We start from the raw sequence: 15,417 nt of genomic DNA on the forward strand, positions 1-15,417 counted from the left end.
TCGAAATGTTTTAAAAATTTTAGAAAAATTGAATTCTTTCGAGGAATTGAATTAAAATTCTTGTTAAAATTGAATTTTATGGAAATTTTTGAAAATAATTAAATTCTTTCGTGTAATTTTACTCAAATTGGATTAAAAATAATTTAATTCCTGTAAAGAATATTACTATTTATAAAATTAATTAAATTCTTGCGAAGAATTTTACTATTTATAAAAATAATTGAATTTTTTCGAAGGATTTATTAAAATTTTAGAAAAAATTGAATTTTTTTTGAAATGTGTTAAAATTTTTTTAAAAAAATTGAATTCTTACGAGGAATTCAATTAAAATTGTTTTAAAAATCATTGAATTTTCGTAAAGATTTTACCATTTTAAAAAATAATTTAATTGTTTAGAAGGATTTATTAAAATTTTAGGAAATAAATGAATTCTTTCGTGAAATTTTATTAAAATTTCTGAAAATATGAACAGTAATAATTAATTTTGTAGTAAATTTTTAAAGTAAATTTTTAAATTTTTTGATTATGAAATTATTTAACAAAATTTATATTTGAAAATAAAAAATTTTGTAATTTGCATAACAATAATAAATTGAATATCACGTTCCGCGCGTAAAATTTTCTAGTTAAATAAATAAATATCTATTTAATAATAAATAAATAAATATCTATTTAATAATAAATAAATAAATTTCTCTTTAACATCAAATAAATAAATATATGCAAATAAAATTGCAACTTGCATTTCAATTTTATTCCTGTTGCTTCTTTCGTTCGTATCAGTTTGAAAACATTTTTACAAAGTTTTTCCAAACTCTGTAACGTATTGTGTTTACCTTCACATATAGCTTTCAGTGATAAATATTCAAACACTTTGTTAACCAGCGAAAAGTTACAAACTTATTATGTAAATTAATTCATTTAAAACTGCAGACAGATGTGATGAGGAAAAAAAAGAACACACATGTTCCATATTAATTGAATATTTGATTAAAAAAATAGATCCTTTTAAATTAGATCGAAATTTAATTTTACAACTTCTTAATAGAAAAGTTTTAATAGAATTTGAAATAAAAACAGTAGTTTTAATGTAGAAAACGATAGTAGTTTCACTAGAAAATATTAGAAGTTTTTATAGAAAATTATAGTCGTTTTAGTGGAAAAGAAAATTTATGACAAGATTTGTTAGAGAGAAACGTCCTCGACCTTTAAAATTTAAACCACTTTACATATGGAACGTATAACCTCAAAATCATTTTTTTAAAGACGTGTCAAAATAATATATTCAGGGAGGAAAAATTTCAAATCACAAAATAAAAAAGTATTAAAGAAAAATATGGTAGGAATAAGCATATGGAATTCGTAAAATGAAGATGAGACCTAATTTCAACTTACATTTTTTTCCTTAATTTGATTAATTTGATTTGATTAAAAAAGTAGGAAATCTTACCTGACAATTCAGGATGTAAATTATCAACCTCTCGATTTTTTTGACTGTGATTAGCGATGGAAAATGTCACTTCTCTTGTTTATGTTATTCTGCCTACGTCAATAGGTTATACACGTCATATAGGTGAACGGTTTGTCTCCATATACACAAAAACTAAATCCAATTACATTGAAATAATCTTTTCTAATCTCCTGATTAAATGATAATCTCACTGGATATATTTGATGAGCAAGGAAACAATTGCTATTCTCACATTAATTCTCCATCCCGATCACCGGCTTTAAATATGTGTTACAACTTGCAGGCAACAATAAAGAATGTCTTGGTCATTAACCACATCACTTGCCTATAGTTGGAAGAAAATATGTGGCTTATGTATAAATCACTATATGAAGAACGTGTCATTTTTTTCATCAAAGAAAACAATGAGTATTTTTTTTCGTTATCTAAACATATTTCATTTACAATTCAAAGTTATACTATTGTGATAAATATGAATTCCGTGTCAAGAATTTGACAGTCCTCACTATTCTCGTTTCACCGCATAACTCAATAAACCGTGACACAGAGCAGATAGACTGCTACCTACGAATTCACGTCGACGTCGTCGTGAAACGCAATGCAATGAGAAATACAAGACACAGCAATACACTAGTCATTGCGCGACTTGAATATAGGCGCGAGTATGACTTCGGTGGTGGTGCGTGGCAAGCATGGCGCAAATGAGCGGGAAATTTTAAATTTACCAAGTAAGTATATAATAGTAAAAATAAAATACTAATATTACAGATGTTTTTAATTAGAAAAATCATAGAAAATATTATTTAAATCGTTAATCGAAATCGAAACTATATACTTCTTGACTTTTTTTTATTTATTTATCTTTTTCTTTTCTAACCCGAAAATATCGAAATATATCGATTGCACTCGAAACTCGAAAGGTTAAGAGTTACCACATGGTAACAGGCAAAATGGCGATGACCATCCCTTGTTTGGCTGGTAAGTCTTTTTAAATGTTTTTTTTTAATTAAAAATAGTGCAAAATTGATTTTATTACCACGTCAAATAATTCTTTCAAGTGAAATAAATTTTTCGCTCGCTTGACAAGTGTTTATTGATAATTATTCACACAATGTGGTGCCCACTAGACACTTCTGGAGTTCAGTCATATTCAAGAAATATCGAGAAAAAGTATTACGTTTTTCAAAATATTATGTATTTTGTTTGTAAATTTTCTATCTACAGTAGTGAATTAATTATTATAATTATGTATGGAGAATATTCTTCATCGTCATTTATCGATTAAATTAACATTTTCGTGATCGCGCAGTATGGGATTTTTTTTCAAAAACAAAAATCCAATTATTGACGTGTTTTAATTTTTATAATGAATTTGTTTTTAATTCAAAACAAACAAAAAAATAGTGCGTGGTTCCAACGGCCTTACCTTAGGACAAGGCCCACCGTCTTACATGACAGAGACTGCATTCTCTCGAGATGACAGCAAGGCATGTAAAACGATGCTATTCAGCCCGGATGGCCGTTATTTTGCCTGGACAAATGGAATTCACGTACAAATTACTCTCTGTGAGACATGGAAGGTCATTGCCAAAATCCCAAGGCCTAAAGTTAGCAGTATACAATTTTCACCGCAGGGAAATTATATTATGACATGGGAGCCGTTTATTGGTATTTTATTTATTATTATCGTCTTTGTAATTTTGAATCTTGTTTTATATTTATTTTGCTATTTATTTTATTTACTATATTAATTTTTTTCTTATTAATTCATTTTTATTGGTACTATTTATCATTATCATTTATACTTTAAAATATAAATTTTGCTAAATAATTTCATAATCAAAATTTAAAGAATTCACTTATTAAGTACAAAATTAATTATTACTGTTCATATTTTCAAAAATTTTAATAAAATTTCACGAAACAATTAAATTATTTTCTAAAATTTTAATAAATCCTTCTAAACAATTCAATTATTTTTTTAAATAGTAAAATCTTTACAAAAATTCAATTATTTTCCAAACAATTTTAATTAAATTTCTCTGCAGAATTCAAATATTTTCAAATATTTCCATAAATTTCAATTATTTTTTTAAATAGTAAAATCTTTACAAAAATTCATTTATTTTCCAAACAATTTTAATTAAATTCCTCGGAAGAATTCAATTTTTTTAAAAATTTTTAACATATTTCGAAAAAATTCAATTTTTTCTAAAATTTTAATAAATTCTTTGAAAAAATTCAATTATTTTTATAAATAGGAAAATTCTTCGCAAGAGTTCAATTAATTTTATAAATATAGTAAAATTCTTTGCAGGAATTCAATTATTTTCAAAAATTTTCATAAAATTTAATTTCAACAAGAATTTAAAATTCTCTAAAAATAATTCAATTATTCTCAAAATATTTTTAAGAAATTCTATATAAAAATTAAATTACTTTCAATGCAATTTTTAAATATATTCGTAAAAAAAATTCAATTATTTTCAAAAAATAATAAAATTCTTGTAATTAATTCAATTATTTTGAATATACTTAATTTTAATAGAATACTTTAAAGAAATTCCATTATTTTAGAAACAATTTTAATTGAATTTCCATAAAAAATTTTATTATTTTTAAATATTTCTATAAAATTCTTCATAACAATTTAATTATTTCTTAAAATTTTTATAAATTCTTCGAAACATTTGCATCATTTTTATAAATCGTAAAATTCTACGCAATAATTCAATTATTTTTATAAATAGTAAAATCCTTTGCAGAAATTAAATTCTTTTCAAAACAATTTTAATAGAATTCCTCGAAAGTATTTAAATTTTCAAATATTAACATAAAATTCATTTATTTTCTAAAATTTTAATAAACTCTTCGGAACAATTCAATTATTTTTATAAATAGTAAAATTCTTCGCAAGAATTCAATTATTTTCAATTCACTTTTAATAAAATTCTTCTTCATAAAATCCAATTGCTTTCAAAATTTTCAATTAAAATTATTAAAGAAACTCCATTAGTTTAAAAAAAATTCAAAGAAATTCTTCACGAGAATTCAGTTATTTTCCTAAATAATAAAATTCTTTGAAGGAATTCTATTATCAAATTTTTTGATATAATTCTTTGCAATAATTCGATGATTTTCAATACATTAATTTTAAAATTAAAAATATTTGAAAAGAAAAATTACAAAAAAGTTTAGAAACAAAAAAGCAAACTACAACTAACTTCAACCTGCGAACGGATTATTGGAATATGTACTTTATTATTATTAAAATTAATAATATTATTTATCATTAAGTTTATTTTTAATTAAATCTATTTTCTTTTGTTATTTCTTCTAATTTTTCTTTTCATATTTTAGCCACGCCAACGAATCCTCAAGGATCTCCTAATCTTCATATTTGGAACTCGGAAAATGGAGATTTAGTGAGAAGTTTCGTTCAGAGAAAACAAATTGACTGGTAGAATAATTTTCAATTTTACATGAACGAATTTTCTATGAACAATTCTTTTAAAAATTATTACTGAATCAATTTTTAATTTTTAATTTTGAAAATCATTAAATTTTTTAAATTTTTGAAAATCAACTTTTAAAGAGTTTTAATTCAAAATTTTGAAAATATTTATTGAATTATCAAACATTTCAATGAAAAATCTTCAAAATAAATTAAAAAATGAAAATTAATGAGAATTAGCTTCTAATTTTTTAAAATTTAATATTTTTAGTATTTTTAATTATATATCTTTGAAAATTCAAATACTTAAAAAAAAATAATAACATTTTAGAATTAATTTTAACACTTTGGAGGAAAAAAATCATGTTCAAAATTTTTAATTGAAATTCCTCAAGAAATTAATTAGTTTTTTTTTTAATTATACACAAAAATTCTTTTATTTTTCTTTTATTAAAAGAATTTTGTCAGGGAAAATAATTTTAATGTCAGAGTCAGAGAAATTGATAATCTGAAACTTGTGACCACTTTGTAAACGAACTATTTTTTTCAGGGAACCACAATGGTCGAGTGATGAGAAAATCTTTGGAATGCTAGTTAATAATGACGTTCTTTTGTATGAGGATGTGAATTTTGAAAAAATTGTACACAGAATAAATTTATCGAAAATCGGTAAATTTAGTATAGCACCAGGATCGGCTCCTTATCATGTACTCTGCTACACGCCAGGTGAATTTTTTTATTCTTTACTCAACAAATTAAAAAAATCAAATAATTATTTATAAAAATTAATTGTTAAAATTAAAAATTCTGTTTAAACTTTAAAAATTAAATCATTTTTTCTTTTTCTTAAAAGGAAAACCCGGTCAAGCGTCAATGGGTCAACTTTTTCAGTATCCGAAATTCGAATCAACACAAACAGTAGCGAGGAAGAGTTTTTTCCAGGTAATTTATTTATTTGAACTTAATTTTCAAGAGTTTTCATATAATTATCTTTTTTTTAAATTAATTACATATTTTTTGAAATTTCAGTCAGATAGAGTCGATATTTATTGGAATCAAAAGGGAACAAGTGTTTTATTAATGGCAAGTACGGAAGTTGATAAAACTTCTTATTATGGAAAACAAACTCTTCATTATTTGGATACAAAAGGCGAAACGGCTTTAGTCAGTTTGGGTGAGTTTTTCTTTTTAAATTATTTTTAATTTATTCATTATTAAGAATTGTTTTTAAATTCTTTAAATTTATTTTATTTTAATTTAATTATAAGGAATTATTCTTAATCTCTTCTTTAAAATTATTTAATTTTAATTTAATTCCAAGGGAATTATTTTTAAACTCTTCTTAAAAATTATTATTTTACTTTGATAATGAATTTAATAATTTTTCAAATAGGCAAGGAGGGACCAATACATGCCGTGGAATGGTCGCCAAAAAATTCCGAATTCTGCGTGATTTATGGTTTTATGCCATCGAAAGCGACGCTCTTCAATATAAAGTGTGAATCGGTTTTCGAATTTGGCGTGAAACATCGCAATAGCATTTATTACAATCCACAGGGGAACAATATCCTTTTTCTGAACGAATTAGAATTTTATTATTTACAATTTCATTGAATTTCTATTATTTCAAATATTTTTGTTTTAATTTATTCATTTTATGTTTAATTGGAAATATTTATTTTTTTATTAGTATTAATTTATTACTTAATTAAATTTAATTATTATTATTATTATTTAATTATCGAATTTTAAGTAGAAATGGAAAAATATTGTTCTTAACCACAGTGCACTGTTATTGTTGAGCGGTTTTGGAAATTTGCAAGGTGGCATTGAAGTGTGGGACATGAATAATCGAAAATTGATTGCCAGTACCGATGCACCTGATACAACTTTACTTCAGTGGTCGCCAAATGGGGAAAATTTTATGACTGCAACAACAGCGCCAAGACTTCGAGTAGGCAATGGGTATAAAAATATTTAATTTAAAATTAAAAAAATTCTTTTTGTTCATGAATTTAAAAATTAAAAATTATTTAATTCCTTTACTTGGTGAATTTTATTATTTTTTAAATATTTCAGGCTTTACACTTTTCTACTAAAACAAACTATTTACTACTTTTTTTACGATTTGCTACTATTTGAATATTTTTTTTTAGATTTGTGACACTAAAAGCTACTTTTTTTCTTTTTCTTTTAGAATTTCAATAAAAAAATTATTGAATTTTGGAAGAATTACAGTTGTAAATTTTAGATAATATTGTTAAATTTCAAAAAGATTTTACACAGTAATCATTTAAAATAGGTATTGTAATTTCTGTAGAATTTAGAATTAAAATTTAGAAAATTATTGAATTTTGTAAAAAATTTAGAATTCAAGTTATTAGCAGTATGAGAAAAAAATGTAAATTTTTTGATGAAAATTAAAGCTACTTTTTACTACTTTCTTAAAATTAATTATTGAGTGCGAGGCCTGACATTTGTTTATTGAATATTTATTAATAATATTTTTGATTATAGGTACAAAATTTGGCACTACACGGGAACATTATTATACGAACGATTTTGGAACAAACAGGATGAATTATGGGAAGTTGTTTGGCAAAATTATCCGTCTTCCGTATTTCCAGAGAAGCCAATTTGTTACAAAGCTGTCGAAGGTATTGCTCCAAGTCAACCTCAGGGTGAGTAATAAATAGTGAAAAATATATTTTTAAAATTCTACAATTTTATTTCTAGATATTTATTCTATAATTTTAGTTCTATATTTTTAAAAGTCTATAAATTAGAAAATTTGATGAATTTTTCCCTTCTTTTTTTAGCATCGAAACAAGCGTACAGACCACCTTCTGCAAGAGGACATACAATTACTTTCAATCTCCACGACGATGATGACGACACTCCGTCAAAGTCAGGAACCGGTAAATTTTTCAATATTCTCTATTTTTTTTGTGTGATAATTTTTTTATGCAATAATTTATTAATTATTAACATTTATATTCATCTGTTTATATTTATATTAATCTTACATTTAATTTACTTTTCATAATTATTATTTTTAATTTATTTTAATTTATTTTTATTTATTTTAATTTATAAAGAAATTTGTTGAGAAACTGTCAATAAATTAAAAATAATGAATCTCTTTTCCAATTAGGAAATGCTTCCAAAGCGTATCTAAAGGCAAAAAAGAAACGCGAAGCTAAAAAAGCGAAAAAAGAACAAGAAGCGCTGGTATCGAAATTAGTGGACGATGACAACGCTTCAAAAGCAAACAGTGTGCCAAAAAATCAATCTTCTACTAAAGACCCTGACTTAACAGATGACGCAGAGAAAAATAAAAAAATAAAGAAAATTAAAAGTGTAAGTACATAAAAAACCTCCGAAATTCCAAATTAATTTTATTTCAAATTTGAAAATCTAATTCTCTAAAAATTAATTTTTATTTCCCCTTCTGCAGAAATTAGACCAAATAACAAAACTAAAGGAACAGCAATCGTCAGGAAAGCAATTGGAAATGAATCAATTGGATAAGATAAAAAAAGAAGCGGAACTATTAAAAGAATTACAAGACTTGTCTTTGTGATAATTTAAATATATTCAAAGATTTTGTGACTCAGTAAATCTTTCTCTATATATATGAACACAGAAACAAAAAGAAGAGAGAGAGTAAAAACATTTCTTTCGTGAATTTTCAATAAAAACCAAAAATCGAAAACGATTTTACAAGAGGAAAGAAATGTTCGAAATAAATTCATTAACACCAGGGATTTTTTTTTGATGATATAAAGATTGTAAATATGATATTTTTTGAAATTTGCAATTTTGCCAATCTTCATTTCTTTTGGTGATGAATTTTTTCTTTTTAAAAAATATTTTTCATCTAAATCTGAGAAAAAGAATCAATGCCTATATATAAAATTAACTTTTTCTACTCCTATAGTATTCGAATCTATTTTTTCTCCAAGTTGAAAGAAAAGGGAAATTTTGTTTCTTCTTTGTAATAATTAAAATCCAATTTACAGAAAATATCCTTAAAAATATTTGATTTTTTAGATTCGACCCGGTGCTCTAAGTAAAAAAAAAGAAAGAAAGCATGTATATACAAAAGAGATATTGCGCAGCAAGGTTTTATTTTAAACGCACTTGATAAAAAAAACGAACTTCAATTTAATTGAACTTTTTAAATATAATTTTGATCTTTTTAATATTTCCACATTTTCAATTTTATTTACAAAAAGAGAAAAAAAACTGAAAGTAAATTTTCTAAAAGTATTTTTTTCTTTTCTCACAATTTTTCTTTTATGTTGAGAATCAGTTTTCTATAAATAAACGAGTCTTGGGAAGTTGTAAATACTGCCTGTTAATTGCCTTTTATTTTTCTTTTAATCACTTTTGTCTTTTAATCATCGTCTTCTTCATCTATTAAACTTCATGTTACTTCGAATTAAAAAATTTTTTAAATGCTCCTTTGTATTTTTTCGTTACATGTTATGTATAAAAGAAAGAAAATTTCAAAGTCTATTCAACAGAAATATTGTTGAATTTCTTCAATAACAGGAAAATTCTAATTTTTGTTGAATTACTAACTATTGTAACATTTTTTTTCTGTTTTTTGTTTTAATTAAATTACATTGTGTACAGTTAATAAAAATTTGATGGAATAAATTATTTGAACAACGAATTATTGTCTATTTACTTGAATTATTATAATAATTATGTTTATTATTAAAAAATAATTATTAGTTTAATAATTTATTAATTTTCATCAATTTACTTCTATTTCTTATTTCGTTTTTTGTTTTAATTAAATTAGATTAATTAGAAAAAAATTTATAATAAAATAAATTATTTGAACAACAAATTATTATTTTCTTAAATAATAATTACGTTTATTATTAATAAATAATAATTTACTACGTAAATAAATAAATAAATAATTTAAACAACGAAGTATTGTCTATTTACTTGAATAATAATAATAACGTTTAGTATTACAAAATAATTATTAGTTTAGTAATTTATTAATCTTCATCAATTTACTTTTATTTCTTCTATTTCTTTTTTCGTTTTTCATTTCAATTAAATTATATTGTAATTAGAAAAAAATTGATAATAAAATAAATTATTTAAACAACAAACTATTTATTTCTTAAATAATAAATACGTTCATTATTAATATATAATAAATAATTATTAGTTTATTAGTAATTTATTATTCTTTATAATATAAAACTTTTTTTTCTGTTTCCAAAAGTTGTTCCTGCGGTTTTATTTTCAAAAATTGGCGCAAAAACTATTTTGCCGCCTTTTTTTCGCTTCCATGTTGGCAGTACTGAGTAGTAAGTTTCAGTTTCGACTTTAATTTAAAGCGGAGTTTTGATTCTTTTTATCATAAAATATTAATAGTATTAACATTGTTAACAGTGAAAATAGTGTGAAAAATAGTTTTTTAAATTTATTTGTGTTATTTTTATCTTAAACCGTCAAGTTCTTGTGTAATTCGGGTAATAATTGCTTTTTCGGCAAAAGCGACAGTGGTGACAGTGTTCCGCAAAAAGTGAGGTTATGTTTTGATAGTCATCATCATGACAGACTGGTTCGTTGCGAAAATAAATTGTTTAATTAAATTAAACAATGTGGAGGAGAAAAAGGAATTATTGGCTGAAATAAAAATAAAGTTACTGGGATTAACCAACAATGATTTGGAATCTGTTTCACGAAATTTGGATCTTGGGAAAGTTTTCTCTCAGTTAACCTTTCAGGACAGGTACATGACTTTGCTGATTTATTGTTTACTCTGTTTACTATTTTTTGTTTCTTATATTTTTAAGAAATTTTTTTTGAAAATTATATCTATTTCAATGTTTTTGACAAATATTTTTGCTAAATGTGTAAAATATTATTTAAATGCACTGGCGACAGTTGTAAAACGAAGTTGAAGTCCACAACGTTGATCAACGAATAACATTCGTTTATTTAATGCATTCAAGTATTATTTTTAATTTAATATTTAATTGTACAATAATTATTATCAAAATAAACATGAATCTTTTTTTTCTAAATATTTTTGTGGCAGTCTTGCTGCGTAATCTTTAATTAATTTAGTTACTTAATGAACAATTTCTTTTTCGTTGATCAACGATGAGAGCTTCAATTTGCTTGTAAATTACACTGATTACACGTAAAAGAAATTTACGATTGTTATGGATTTTAAAGACAAATTTTACGTTCAGGGTAGTCACGAAATTTTTCCACGTTTTTAAAATACATTTATATTTTACAAAATTAAATAACTCCCTGATTTCCAGACAAAAGTTTGACTTTTTCCCTGACTCTTAAGAACTTTATTTTTAAATAAATATTTAATCATTATTATTTTTTCATAGAAATTAAGATTTTCAAAAATTTAAAATTCAATAACATATAAGAATATTATTATAAAACATGAAAATATCAATCACTCCGATTCTTCGACTCGGAGTGATCGCTTTTTTCATGTTTTATAATAATTAAATCTTGCTACTTTGTTACTGTAATTTCTTCAAAAATTATTTTCATTATTTCGATAATTCATTTCTAGAATTTTCAACTAAAATTCTTCTTTAATGTCTTTAATTCAATTTTTTAAAAATAAGTTTTGAAAAACTTCTTTCAGAATTTTCAAATCCTTTTTTTACAATATAATTTTCCGAAATTGCGATTATTCTGACATTCTTCAATTAAATATATTATAAATTAAAAACTTGAAATAATTAAAAAAAATTCCATTAAACGTTTTGAAAAATATTAATTCTGCAAAATTCTTAATTAAAAGTATGAAAAGTTCAAATTTTCAAAGATTTTAATTTGAAACCATTTGAAAATTCAATTATTTCTAAAAATTTACACTATAATGCTTTCAATATTCAATTATAATCTAAATTTTTATCTGAAATTAATTTTTAAATCTATATTTATTAGAAAATTCTACGAAATTCAATTATTTAACTACAAAAATAAATATTTTATTAAACAATTGAATATTTCTTAAAATTAAATTTTCATAAAGAATTTAATCAAAAATTTTTGAAATAATTGAATTCTTTTGACAAATTTTATACAATTTTTGAAAATAATTGAATTTTGGAGAAAAATTTTATAATTCATAAACATAATTGAAATTTTGTCAAGAATTTTTGTAAAGTTTTGAATATAATTGAATTTCTGCGAAGAATTATATTACTTTTGAAAATAATTGAATTCTTGAGACGAATTTTATTAAAATTTCTTCTTTTTAAATAATTGAATTTTTTTGTGAAATTTTATTGAAATAGTAGAAATTGAAAATAATTGAATTTTGACAAAATTTATTAAAATTATTTTGAAAGAAATTAAATTCATACAAAGAATTTCATTAAAATTTTTCAAAATGATTTAATTTTTTGAAAAAATTTAATAAAGTTTTGAAGAATAATTACATTTTTCGAGGAATTCGATTAAAATTGTATTAAAAATAATTGAAATTCTGCCAAGAATTTTATTAAAATTTTGAAGAATAATTACATTTTTCGAGGAATTCGATTAAAATTGTATTAAAAATAATTGAAATTCTGCCAAAAATTTTATTAAAATTTTGAAGAATAATGACATTTTTCGAGGAATTCGATTAAAAATAATTATTAAAAATAATTGAAATTCTGCAATGAGTTTCATTTTTTATGAAAATAATTGAATTCCTGGGAAATTTTTATTATTTATGAAAATAATTAAATGTTTGCGTAGAATTTTATTAAAATATTTTTTAACTAATTGAATTCTTTTGGGAATTTTTATTGAAGTAGTAGATATTAAAAATCATTAAACTAAGGAAAGTTTTTTAAAACAATTAAAATTTTACCAAGAATTTTATTGAAATTTTTGAAAATAATTGAATTTTTGAGAAGAATTTTACTACTTTTAAAAATATTTGAATTTCTGCGATAATTTGTATTTGCTTCAAAATTCAATTTGTTTTAGTGTTTTTAACTAAAACATGTACTTTAGACTATTTTAACTCCTTTTTACACATTTTTACCCTTTGGAAAATTTATTATTTCCTGTCTCTTATAAATATATATTTTAGTTTAATTTTTGAAGAAAAAAATACTCACTTTATACAATTCGACACCGAAAAAAGATTTTTTATTCGAAAATCAATTTGATTTCTCACATTTTTAGAGAATTTCTCGAGATGCTGTGCGAGGTTTTAAAAATAATAATAACAAAACTGGATATTGGCAGTGTTCATCAACGCTATCGAAGAGAGATGTTTCAATTGATGTCGCACTCGAATGGCTCGGTGAAAAATCTTATTCTCGACGAATTATTACGAACCGCTTCTAATTCTTCAGCATTACAACAATTACTCGTCGATAATGAATTACTCGTTGCCGTAACGGAGAAAGTTGCCGACGATGATTTATCAGTGGCACAAAATGCGATGACAATATTGAAAAAAATTGGTGAAACTGCCGATGGTTTGAAAGTTCTCTATTCCAACATTCTCCTGCGAACAATTGCAAAACTTTTGACAAAAAATGATATCATCACATTTCGAGTTTACGAGATTGTCGTCGATATTGCGAAGAAATCGAAAATTGGCCTCGAAGCATCAATACAATCGGGTTTCCTTCAAAGTTTAATAAGAGTCCTGGACAATGACGACGAACTCATTCAACTCAATGCCCTGGAGGCAATGACTGATTTAGCATTAAATGAAGATGGTCTCAAATTTCTCGAGGAGCAGGAAATCCTCGCGAAACTCGCTTCAAAAATAGCGCACTCCAATGAAACGCCACTTTCAAATTTATTCATTCCTGGTCTAATGAAATTTTTCGGTCATGTCTCACGTTTTCGTCCCAATGAAATATTCTCGAAATATCCAATTGTTATCACTGCACTTTTCGATGTTATTGAAAATGGCGACGAGAGTATTTTAGCAGCTGCACTCGATACTCTGGGACATATTTCAACGACAATTGAGGGTAAATACGCATTACAAGATCTTGGCGATAGTATGACGAGGGCTTTGAAAAAAATTGCGGAAATAATTAAAAAAATGCCCACGTACTTTAGATTACGTGCGTTAAATAATCTCGAGATTATTTTGTCGGTGAAGAAATCGGAGCAGGACAATAGAATATGTTCATTGACGAAATCGTGGTTCGATTCACTCGATGAGGAACCATTGAAATTGCTGACTGAACTTTGTAAGCAACCATTCGCCGATATACGACAAGCGAGTTTGCAAATTCTCAGCGTTGTCGCGTCACAAGTTTGGGGTCAGGAATATATTGCGTCACATCCGGGCTTAGTCGAATTTTTACTCGATAGAAATATTGAGAGTTTCAAGGAGTGTAAGGAGGCTAAATTTGAAATTGTTAAAAATCTCTCGAAATCTGTTGACAATATTTTCGATGCAAATACTATGCAAAAATTTAATCATTACGTTAATAATGGTCCGTTCTACGTTGAAACTTACACGGAAGTTGCTATTGAAGGCGCTTCATAATTTTCTTTTGTCAAAAAATTAAAATTTCCTTATAGAAGAATAAATAAAATATAAAAAAAATATTTTAAAAAAATAAAAAAAAATATAAAAATATAAATAAAATATTTTTCAATATTTTACGAATAAAATTTTTTTTTCAAAGAAATATAAATAGTTTTTATATTGTAAAAGCGTTGAAAGCGAAAAAAAAGAGAAAATGAACTTTGAAAAGTTCCATTCATTGTTAATTGAATTTAATATTTGTACGAAATTTAATACAAATTACGATTACTATAAGAGAAATAATTTATTTTTCTTAAATCTAATACAGTATATATAAAATTGAAAAAAGAATTTTTCTACAGACAAAGCTTATAAATAAATACACGAAATTCGAAACTTTCGTTGTGACTTATTTGCAATATTTGATATAATTGAGTCGTTATAACTTATTAACTACAGCGTGGAATAAAAAAAAATTGAGCTTTTTTTTCTCTCCACTGTTTGGTGAATATTAAGAAATAGTATTTTTTTTTTTACCTAAACAATCACTTTACAAAGTCTTGATTGATAATTACAATATGTTTGTATATACAGGGTGAACTCGGTACAATTTACATTTTGATAAAATTTTGCAGCAATTCCGAATAAAAAGAATCTTTTTGTGAATAATTATTTTTTCTTACGTTCGAACTAAGCATAGGCGTAAGAATATCGTGAGAATTGTTTAATGTTTCCTTAATGAAACAATTTTTTAAATTAATTATCAGGCATCACAGTTGGTCCCCTTTTGTCCCCTTATTTCAATTTTATCACCTTTTTTTTGACGATTTGTCACCTTTTTTCCTTTTTTGCTGATTTCTTCCCTTTTTCACCTTTTTCCAATCAAAAATAAACAAGTTTTTCTTTTTTTTTGAAATCTTTTTCGAAGTGTAATCATAAAATTTATTCAACAGAATGCAGACCTTTAGAAAAATAATTAAC

General features: G+C 24.0%; 3 protein-coding genes across 5 annotated transcripts in view; 2 read left to right on the forward strand and 1 right to left on the reverse strand.

The window, feature by feature from the left end:
• LOC122507891 (polypeptide N-acetylgalactosaminyltransferase 5) overlaps positions 1-2,080 on the reverse strand; it is a 54,753-nt gene extending 52,673 nt beyond the window's left edge. For 2 of the 3 annotated variants that reach the window (XM_043620874.1, XM_043620872.1), the window contains exon 1: positions 1,451-2,079. The gene's annotated coding sequence lies outside the window, so the exon portion shown is untranslated. Of the gene's footprint in view, positions 1-1,450 lie in introns of all 3 variants that reach the window. The other variant, XM_043620873.1, reaches the window with a different exon arrangement.
• A 277-nt stretch (positions 2,081-2,357) lies between these two features.
• LOC122507892 (eukaryotic translation initiation factor 2A) lies at positions 2,358-9,276 on the forward strand. The gene is made up of 12 exons (XM_043620875.1): positions 2,358-2,449; positions 2,876-3,139; positions 4,832-4,931; positions 5,476-5,651; positions 5,779-5,867; positions 5,955-6,099; positions 6,319-6,489; positions 6,716-6,890; positions 7,443-7,606; positions 7,745-7,843; positions 8,080-8,285; positions 8,383-9,276. The coding sequence occupies exons 1-12, from the start codon at positions 2,407-2,409 to the stop codon at positions 8,506-8,508; spliced, it is 1,758 nt and encodes a 585-aa protein (XP_043476810.1). The 5' UTR covers positions 2,358-2,406; the 3' UTR covers positions 8,509-9,276.
• Positions 9,277-10,328: 1,052 nt separating this feature from the next.
• LOC122507895 (26S proteasome non-ATPase regulatory subunit 5) lies at positions 10,329-15,298 on the forward strand. The gene is made up of 2 exons (XM_043620884.1): positions 10,329-10,692; positions 13,122-15,298. The coding sequence occupies exons 1-2, from the start codon at positions 10,511-10,513 to the stop codon at positions 14,452-14,454; spliced, it is 1,515 nt and encodes a 504-aa protein (XP_043476819.1). The 5' UTR covers positions 10,329-10,510; the 3' UTR covers positions 14,455-15,298.
• The last annotated feature ends 119 nt before the right edge of the window (positions 15,299-15,417 follow it).

Source organism: Leptopilina heterotoma, unplaced genomic scaffold (genome assembly GCF_015476425.1).
Source record: "Leptopilina heterotoma isolate Lh14 unplaced genomic scaffold, ASM1547642v1 Lhet_52, whole genome shotgun sequence".
Taxonomy (NCBI): Eukaryota; Metazoa; Arthropoda; class Insecta; order Hymenoptera; family Figitidae; genus Leptopilina; species Leptopilina heterotoma.